At 35.9% G+C, this 9,940-nt stretch overlaps 1 protein-coding gene across 1 annotated transcript; it reads right to left on the reverse strand.

The window, feature by feature from the left end:
• Positions 1 to 4,385: 4,385 nt before the first annotated feature.
• On the reverse strand, positions 4,386 to 5,476 carry LOC122306530 (uncharacterized mitochondrial protein AtMg00810-like). The gene is made up of 2 exons (XM_043118956.1): positions 4,806 to 5,476; positions 4,386 to 4,419 (listed from the first exon to the last, which is right to left on the reverse strand). Exons 1-2 carry the CDS (start codon positions 5,474 to 5,476, stop codon positions 4,386 to 4,388), a joined length of 705 nt encoding a protein of 234 aa, XP_042974890.1.
• Positions 5,477 to 9,940: the final 4,464 nt, after the last annotated feature.

The raw sequence follows: 9,940 nt of genomic DNA on the forward strand, positions 1-9,940 counted from the left end.
TGGTTTCTTCATATCTTCATATAAATTTTTTTCTTTTAAATCACCATTAAGAAAGACATTGTTTATATCAAATTGATGCAAATGTCATCCTTTAACTGCTACAACAATGAGGAGACATCTCCTAATTACAAGTTTTGCAACTGGAGAAAAAGTCTTAGTAAAGTCTATGCCCTCTTGTTGTGTGTAGCCTTCGCTTCCAAGCTAGCTTTAACCCTCTCTATAGACCCATCAGACTTGAATTTGATCTTATAAACATACTTAGGCTTGGTTTGGCCATACAAAATTCTTATTTCATCATTAAAATTTTTTTAAATCCTCATACAAAATATAATAAATAATTCAACTTTCTCTTAACGTTTTCAAATCCCAATACAATAATAATATTTAATATTTAATTTTAAAACTCAAAATTCTCATCTCAAAATTCTCAGTAGCCAAACTAAACCTTACAATCAATGGCTTCTTTCCCTTGAGGTAAGTCAATAACTGTCCAAGTTTGATTATTTTCCAATGCCTCAAGCTTAGTTTCATAGCTTTACACCAACAAGGATCCTTCAAAACTTATCTGTAAGAGCTAGGCTTGGATTGGAGAGAGAGGAAAGAAGAAAAAGCTTGAAAAAAGGTATTAAATTTATGGTAAGATAAGTAATTGGTTAAAGGGAAAGACTTACCATTTGACGCAGGAGCAACCTTGGATACCAAGTGTTCAGGGTGTGCAAGCAAAGCCTGTTGGCAGTGAAAGTCTTTTAGGTATTGTGGAGCTATTCTAATCTTGGTAGACCTTTGAAGGGAAGGAGATGCAAGATTAGGTGAGGATGTAGGTGAGGGTGAAGGGGATGTGTTGACTATAGAAGGAACTGAATTGACAAGATTTGAATTAGATGAAGGAATAGAAGGGACAGTGGGAAGGAACTGAAAATCAGAAGGAGTAGGTGAAAAGATGGATAAAAAAAAAAAAGTGATTGTGAGTCTATTGGAGAGGGGGATGAAGGGAAGGTGTTGGTTTGGAAAGGAAAAATTGATTCGTGGAAAGTAACATCCTTTGAAATAAAAGTAGTGTTAATATTAAGATCTAACAATTTGTAGCCCTTGATTCCAAATGGATAACTAAGAAAAACACACCTACGACCTCCAGGATCAAATTTCTTTCTACCATTCAAAAGAGTTGCCACAAAACACAAGGAACCATAAACTGTTATGTTAGCATAAGCAGGTTTTTTGTTAAGGAGAAGCTCATATGGAGTTTTATTATTTAATAATGGAGTTGGAAGTCGATTGATAATATATATTACTGTCAAAAGACAATCACTCTAATATTCTAAATGTAAATTAGCTTGAAATCGAAGACCACGAGCCACATTAAGCAAATATTGGTGCTTCCTGTTAACAATGTCATTTTGTTGATGGGCTTTCATACGGCTTTTGTGATGAAAAATTTCTTTTTGATTGAAAAAATGTGTCATTTGAAATTCAGCACCATTGTCACTTCTTAAGATTTGAATTTTGAGTCCAAATTGTGTTTCCACTAAGTTATAAAAGGATTCAATACATGTTCTAGTTTCAGCTTTGTTGGCAAGCAAATAAAGCCAAATGGTATGAGAGAAATCATCTACTATTGCCAAAAAGAACTTGGAACCATCATATGCAATAGTGGAATTAGGGCCCCGTAAATCACAATATATAATTTCAATGATTCTAGAGGAAATGTAACCACTATAAAGAAAAGGTAGTCGATTGAATTTGGCTAATGGAAAAATATTGCAAGGTTTTTCATTAAGAGAAGATATGTGTTTTCTTACAACTGGATTAGAAATCAAATTTAACCTAGAAAAAGATAAATGACCAAGGCGACAATGCCATAGGTTAGAACGACTAATAGAATTAAGAACAGAAGCTAAGATACTAAAATCTGTGAGGTCTTTGCGAGTGTAATTTGAAAGGGAATTTGCAAGAGCTGAAAAATGAATGTTTATGCAGACCAAGTTAGGGGTGCTACCCGCATATGCGGGGGCGGGGGCACCCCTTCGCCGCACCCCACCCCCGCATATGCAGGGGATGGAAATTCCATCCCGCACCCCACCCTGCCCCCCGCCCACTTCAAGAACACTATGTTTCGTTGGACTTTAAAAAAAATTGAATCTAAAAAAATCTTTTTTAGACTCAAATTATTATATAATTAAATCGTAAATTAAAATTTATATATATAATAATAATTTAAAAACTATTAACACAAAAATTATGTTATTAATTTTTAAATTTGTTAGACTCGTTCACAAGAGTCACAAGAGAGTGAGATTTGTTCACAAGATTTAGCAGTGTGGGACTTAACAGTAATATGGACATTCCTTTTTGGAAAGAGAGTTAGGTTTAGGGAAAAATTTGGAAGGAGGGTACGGTTTCTTAATGGCCAATGCCATGGTTTCAGGGCTAGGGACATTGGAGATCATCTGGTGGTGCCTCTCTTGTTGCTGGATGAGGGAGAAAACCTTTGTAATAGGGGGTAAAGGATCCATTAACATGATTTGGTCTCAGATAGGGGAGTAAGAGTTGAGGCCTATCAAAGATTGAAGAACACAATCTCTATGATATCGATCCAATAATGTTTTCATAATGCCACAATTACAAATAGGTATAGGATCATAGATAGAGAGTTCATCCCAAAGTGTCTTCAACTTACCATAATAGATATTTACATAATCATGTTCCTAAAGAAGCCCAGCCATTGCCTTCTTGAGTTGGAAAATGCTTGGGCCATTTTGTTGGGAAAAACAATCGTGAAGGTCTTGCCAGATTTCCTTAGCATCATCTACAAAAACAACACTTGATTTAAGAGAAGGGCTCATGGAATTGTATCCATGATACGACCATATCATTATATCGCTCCCACAATTCAAGTAAAGCATCCATGGGATCAGTCGGTGGCAAGAGAGAACCAGTGATAAAACCCAGCTTATTTTTCGCAATAAGAGCATGTCGATGACACTAGACTAAGTGGCATAGTTGTCCATAGTAAGAAGGTCAGAAACAAGGGTAATGGCAGGACTATCTCCATGATCCAAATGAAAAGGGTTGGCTGGATCAGAAAGATTTAAGTAATGGGATAAGGTGTTTGTATTTAGGTTTGAGTGAGGTTCAGTGGAAATGAGTGGGGAAGGAGGAGTGGGGTTTTCCATCAATAATTTCTCTCAAAGGCTTTGATGCCATGTAAGTGAGCAAGTAGCAAGCTCAGTAGTGTAGCTAAAAATGCAATAAACAAGGAAAAACTGAGAGAGTAGTGGATGGAGGAGGAAGAACAACTTTATTCCTTTGAAAATGAATCGTGCTTTTATAGAATACCAACCAAGGGTGATATATACAGAAAAAGATTCTACCTAACTAACAGAATGTTCAAGTAAATTAGTGACATATGGAGGAAAAGAATAAAAAATAAAATAAACATGAGAAATAAACTACAACAGCTTATATACAAGAATTAGCAGTAGCAATACGACTCATAGTTTGTCAAGTATCTTCCAACGGTATTGTTTATGAAGTTCCTCGAGTTGGATATATAGCTAGCTAGCTCGACCATTTCAATGGCTTAAAGTACTGCATGCATGCCCCCCAGGCCGCCACCAGTACTTAATTAATTGGTACTTGTAGATTTGTGTAGTAAATAAATTAATATGTAAAATAATTGCGATAGCCACTGGTTGCGTCGACGTCGGCTGGCTGCTTCTGTGTTAAACGCTTGATGTCCAAACGATATATAAATTCCATGCCCCACAAATTCCTAGCCCTAGCTGGTAATTATGGTAATTACCTGAACTTGATCAATTCTATGCATGGACGTGCCGGCCTTTCATTTCGGCCTGGGGTACCGGCTTGAAGTAATTGAGTTTTACCATCATCATCATCATCATTAGGATCTTATATACAGCGGCCGGTAGTTAATGGGACGTTTTATCCCCAAGTGAGAGGTAATTTAAAGATTGTCTCGAAATTATATTTTATATTATAATTAATATATAGTACTTTGGAATAAAAATTAATGAAAAAAATTAATGACTCGGCTGCGAAATACGTATGTATAGTACGTAGTTTTAGTCCAGCTATATTATACTATATATGAAAAGTGAACAAGATATATATATATATCCCTTGCATATATACGGAAGAGAATTATTTTTACACGAATTAATTAAGGCCTTCCCCAGAACGTAGTGTATGTATTCATAAATTACAGTACACGCTCTGGTTAAGTTGACTCACATGCATGATCTACACATGATCTGTTACAAATAAAAGGTTGATGCAAGAAAAAGAAACTGAAATGAATAGAAAAACTCTTATTGAATTCGTGTCCTGCCTCTTACATGTATCTCTATTTTTATACAACTAAGTAACTAAGGGTATATTGGTAAGCTAACAACAATTACACTGTAACAGAAATAACAGAATTACATCTAATTGAAAATTAACTATCTAATAGTCTCCCTCAAGATGATGTGTATATATTGTGCACATTCATCTTGGACAAAAGGGAGAAGAAAGAATTAGAACCCAATGGTTTAGTTAGCATGTCTGCAACTTGATGAGATGAAGAGATGTGCAAAGTTTTGATTATTCCAGCCTGCACTTTCTCTCTTACAAGATGACAATCCAACTCTATATACTTGGTCCTTTCATGAAAGATTGGATTAGAAGCTATATGCAATGCAGCTTGATTATCACAAAATAATAATGATGTTTTGGAAAATGTTTGATGAAAATCTGCAAGTAAAGAATGAATCCATGTAATTTCACAGACTGCACACGCCATAGACCTGTACTCAGCTTCAGCAGATGACCTTGAGATTGTCTTCTGCTTCTTTGATTTCCAAGATACAAGAGAATCTCCAATGAACACACAAAAACTAGAAACTGATCTTCTTGTGTCAGGGCAGCTAGCCCAATCTGAATCAGCAAATGCTTTGATGTGTATGGAAGAGGATGCTGAGAAGAAAAGTCCTTGTCCTGGAGCCTTTTTGATATATCTTAATACCCTCAAAGCAGCTTGCATGTGTGGCATTCGTGGTTGATCTAGAAACTGACTTAGGTGATGAACAGAAAATGTGATATCTGGTCGTGTGTTTGTAAGATATATCAGTCTACCAATAAGTCTTCTATAGGTTGTAGGATCTTCTAATAACTCTCCATCTTCCTTGCTGAGTTTAGAATGCGTATCCATAGGAAAGTTTACTGGTTTAGAACCAAGTAAGCCAGTGTCATCCAACAATTCTAAGGCATACTTTCTTTGACAGATTGAAATGCCTTGTTTTGTTCTAGCAACCTCCATCCCCAAAAAATATTTAACAGGTCCAAGATCCTTCAGTTTAAACTGATTATTGAGATCAGTTTTAATAGTTTCCACTGTCAACATATCATTGCTAGCTAGGAGTATATCATCAACATATACTAACAAGGCTACAAAAACATTTCCACTGTCTAGATGCATGTCTTAGGCCATAGAGTGATTTTTGCAATTTACACACTCAAGTGTCCCCCTTTCGAAGATAGCCACGTGGAAACTTCATGTAAACCTCTTCATCTAACTCTCCATATAAAAATGCATTGTTGACATCAAGATAAATAAGATGACAACCATGTATTGCAGCTAGGGACAAAATACATCTTACTGTCACCATCTTAGCAACAGGAGAAAAAGTTTCAAAAAAATCAAGACCCTCCTTTTGAGTATACCCTTTTGCTACTAATCTTGCCTTATATCTCTCAATGGAACCATCAGTATTATACTTGATTTTATAGATCCACTTGCAGCCTATAGGAACTTTATTTGGTGGAAGGTCAGTGAGTTTCCAAGTATTGTTTGATTCTAGAGCAGCTAGTTCAAGAGACATAGCTTCTCTCCAATGGCTGTGATGTACAGCCTGATGATAGAATTCAGGCTCTACTTGAGATGAAATAGAAACACTAAATGCACGATGAGGGGTTGACAGTTTGGAATATCAAAAACAAAATTAGAAATGTTGTAAGGAGTTTTAGAATGCTTACAGGACATACCTTCAGAAGAGTTGTTAGAGGTAGAAGCTGCTATATTACAATGATAATTCTGCAAGTACCCAGGGGCTTTATGCTGTCTAGTAGATTTTCTCAAACAAAGGAATTGAATCTCATCTTGAATATCAAGTTGAGGGGAAGAAGTGTTTGGGGAATTGTTAGGCTCAGATTGGGAAGGAATACTTGTTGAAGAATTATCTAAAAAATTATTAGAAGCAGCAATATTTTCATATTGAGATGGATATGGAGGTTGAGTATTTGTAGTGGAAACTGTGTCATGAATGTATTGAGGTATGACAACTTGAGATGAGGTGGAACTGGATTGAAGGTTAGAATAGAAAGGAAATATGCCCTCTTGAAAAACAACATCTCTGGAAATGAAAAAAGATTTATTCTCAAGATCAAACAATTTGTATCCTTTTGTGCCAAAAGGATATCCAATGAATATACATTTTCTAGCTCTAGGTGCAAACTTAGACCTAGTTTGAGTGAGAGTTGAAGCATAACACAGTGAGCCAAAGACCTTTAAGGTTTTATATGATGGAGTAATTCCATGTAAAATTTCATGGGGAGACTTATTATTTAAAATAGGAGAAGGAATCCTATTGATTATATATGTAGCTGTAAGTATGCATTCACCCCAGAAATTTAAAGGTATATTTGATTGAAACCTTAAAGCCCTAACTACATTGAGAAGATATTGGTGTTTGCGTTCAACTATTGAATTTTATTGTGGTGTTTCTACGCAAGATTTTTGGTGAACTATTCCTTTTGAAGAGAAAAACTCTATCATCTTAAATTCTGGACCATTATCAGTTCTTACAGTTTTAATTCTTGTTTTGAACTGTGTAAGAACTAGATTATAAAATGATATGAATATAGTTCTTACATCTGATTTAGATTTCATAAGATATACCCATGTTGATCGAGAATGATCATCAACTATTGTAAGGAAATATTGAAAATTATCATGAGTAGAAACTGAGAAGGGGCCCCATATATCACAATGTAAGATATGGAAAGGAAAAGTGGTAGTGTATTTATGATTGGGAAATGACAGCCTTTTTTGTTTTGCTATAGGACATACAGAACAATGTTTCATTTGTACATCTTTATTTGAACAAACAACTTCTGGAATTGATTTAGAAAGTAATAGCAATCTAGATAGAGATGGATGGCCAAGTCTATAATGCCAAAGATGAAGTTTGGAGTTTATTACTGAATTAATATTTGGCAAATTAGAAAAGCTACAAACAGCATTAGCCTGTGGTTGTTGCAGCAGATATAGACCAGCAATTCTTCTACCCTTCCCAATCATCCTCCATGGGGTAAGGCCCTGAATATAGCACTCATTAGTCATAAAAATAAAACAACATTTCTGATGATTTATTAATTTGGTAACAGAAATCAGATTATAAGAAAAGGATGGTACACAAAGTACATCCTTTAGAATTAAGTTTTCAGATACTTGAACACTACCAATAGGTGTAACTGGAGCACTGTCACCATTTGGAAGTTTCACAGATGAATTGACTTTTTGAGTGATGTTTGTAAAGAAATCAACAGAATGTATGATGTGGTCTGTGGCACCTGTATCTATGATCCAGGTGGTTTGATTGAATTTATTTGGAATACTGAAAATTGATAGGCATGTATGTGATGGATTTATACCTACTGAAGAAGATAGCAGATTTGGATTTGAAGAAACAGTTGCTGCTTGATGATTGGATATTTGACTGTTGTGGATTAAAGCAAGTAGTTGCTGACATTCTTCTTGAGAGAAAGGCAGTGAATTTGTTGAATCAATGGGAGTACTCTCAGGTTGAATCATGACATGATTTGCTGTAGAAAACTTTCCTCTCTGTTGCTTATAATTTGGAGGATAGCCATGGATCTTGTAGCACTTGTCTACTGTGTGATTGGTCATTCCACAGTGAGTGCATAACAATTTCTCTTTTCTACCTTGCTGTCTCACGAGATTCTATCTTGGATTCTCTGGTTTCTTGCTCAAGAAAGCTGCTATTTGCATGTTAGTGAGCCTTAAAGATCCAAGTTCTTGCTATTTTTCTTCTTGAATGATTAAAGAAAAAACTTTTGTGATTGTTGGCATTGGATCAAGAATCAAAATCTGCCCTCTAATGTGTGAAAAATTGTCATTCAATCCCATAAGAAATTGAATAATATGCTGCCTATGTTGATATTCTATAAAGAATTTGACAGCTCCACAACTACAAGACTTCAAAGCCCCACATGTGCAGTTTGGAATCTGATTATAGTTGAGAAGTTCATCCCATAGACATTTAAATTTTCTGTAGTAAACACTTACAGACATTTGATCTTGTGATAATGAAGCCAACTCTTTTTGTAATTGAAAAATCCGTGGACCATTTCCTTGAGAAAATTGATTCTTCAATTCTTCCCACATCTCTTTGGCAGTAGTAGCATAGATGATTGTTCCAGCAATATCCTTCGATACAATATTTAGTATCCAAGATATAATCATGTTGTTGCACCTCTCCCATGTCTCATGTAAAGAACTGGAACTAGCAGGTTGACTTATTGCTCCAGTAATGAAGCTGATCTTATTGATGGCTTGCAAAATTTCATATTGCAGATTTTACAAGTTCGCTCGAGCGGAGGCTTTTGGCCACTCGAGCGAATTCAGGTAGATTCAAACGCTTGACTGCCGCTCGACAGGGAACTCGAGCGGGTTGCTGAAAAACGAAGATCGCTCGAGCAGAGACATTGGCCGCTCGAGCGAAATCAGGCAGAGTCGAACACTTGATGTGCGCTCGATAGGACGCTCGAGCGAAATCAGGCAGAGTCGAACGCTCAACGCGCGCTCGACACCCCGCTCGAGCGAACATCGTATTTTGACAGATTTTAGGTTTTCCGCCGTGGGACCATATAAAAGCCATTTTTCACTCTAGAGCCGCGAGTTTTGACTGGAGAACACTCTTTGGGAGAGAAAAACATAGCTAGAGGGATTCAAATCATTTGTTTTGGAGACGGAATTCCAATTTATTGCACGTACGTTGGATTCATACACGAGCACGGACGGGAGAAAAGCGTTGAATCGTTCCCTTGAGCTTTTGACGACGAGTTAAGGCTGCAAGGAGGATTTTTCAGTGTTTATTTTCTTCTTCCCATCTTCTCAGAACAATTATGGTGAATTCGTTTATGTTGAATTCCATTTCTAGCATAAGCTAAATTTTCTTTATTCTAGGACAACGATGTAACCTATTTCCGAACTATGCTTGTTTGTCCATGCTAATTTAATGCAATTCTCTCTTTGTTTATCTGATTTATTCTGAGTTTAATGCTTCTAATTAACTGGCCATTGATTAGATGATTATTAATCTTGTGATTTGCTATCGAAAGAGGGAATCATAGGGTAGATCTTGGATATTTCAGCATAGATAAGTATAGAGATCGAAAGACTTGTATGAACCTGTGTAGTAATTAAATCATTGGTCTTATTGCGTTCTTGATTATTTAATTTGCATACTCTTGTGTGAATTGATAAACTAGAATCACTTCCAATTGACTATCGAAAGAGGCTTTTGGATGAATTAGAGATTTGCTAATAGACAAAAGAGGTTTAAGTTAAATTAGCTGGATGAGAAAAGCATAGTGAAGAATTATGGTGAAATCGATTTCCTAGAAGTTTTCTTCCCTATTGAATTTGATCTTTGAAAGTCAGTTTTATTTTCTTTGCTTATTTCTCTTTGAGTTGATCTAGTTTTATTTGCAACTACAAAAACCTTAGCGATTCCTCTAGATAAAATTGAGATTAGTATAATTTTGGTATTTGGCAAGAGTAAGGTACCAATCCCTGAGGACGATACTCTTCTTACCACTTTATTATAAAACTACGATACTGTGCACTTGCAGTTTTGCA

This window comes from Carya illinoinensis, chromosome 4 (genome assembly GCF_018687715.1).
Source record: "Carya illinoinensis cultivar Pawnee chromosome 4, C.illinoinensisPawnee_v1, whole genome shotgun sequence".
In the NCBI taxonomy this organism is placed as follows: Eukaryota; Viridiplantae; Streptophyta; class Magnoliopsida; order Fagales; family Juglandaceae; genus Carya; species Carya illinoinensis.

What these genes read in the sequence shown, in the direction of transcription:
- LOC122306530 (XM_043118956.1), bottom strand. Translation starts at nt 5,476, where the DNA reads ATGCATCTAGACAGTGGAAATGTTTTTGTAGCCTTGTTAGTATATGTT. An exon ending in TCTGCTGAAGCTGAGTACAG is followed by an intron (nt 4,420 to 4,805) that starts GTCTATGGCGTG and finishes TTTCTGTTACAG; the next exon opens with TGTAATTGTTGTTAGCTTAC.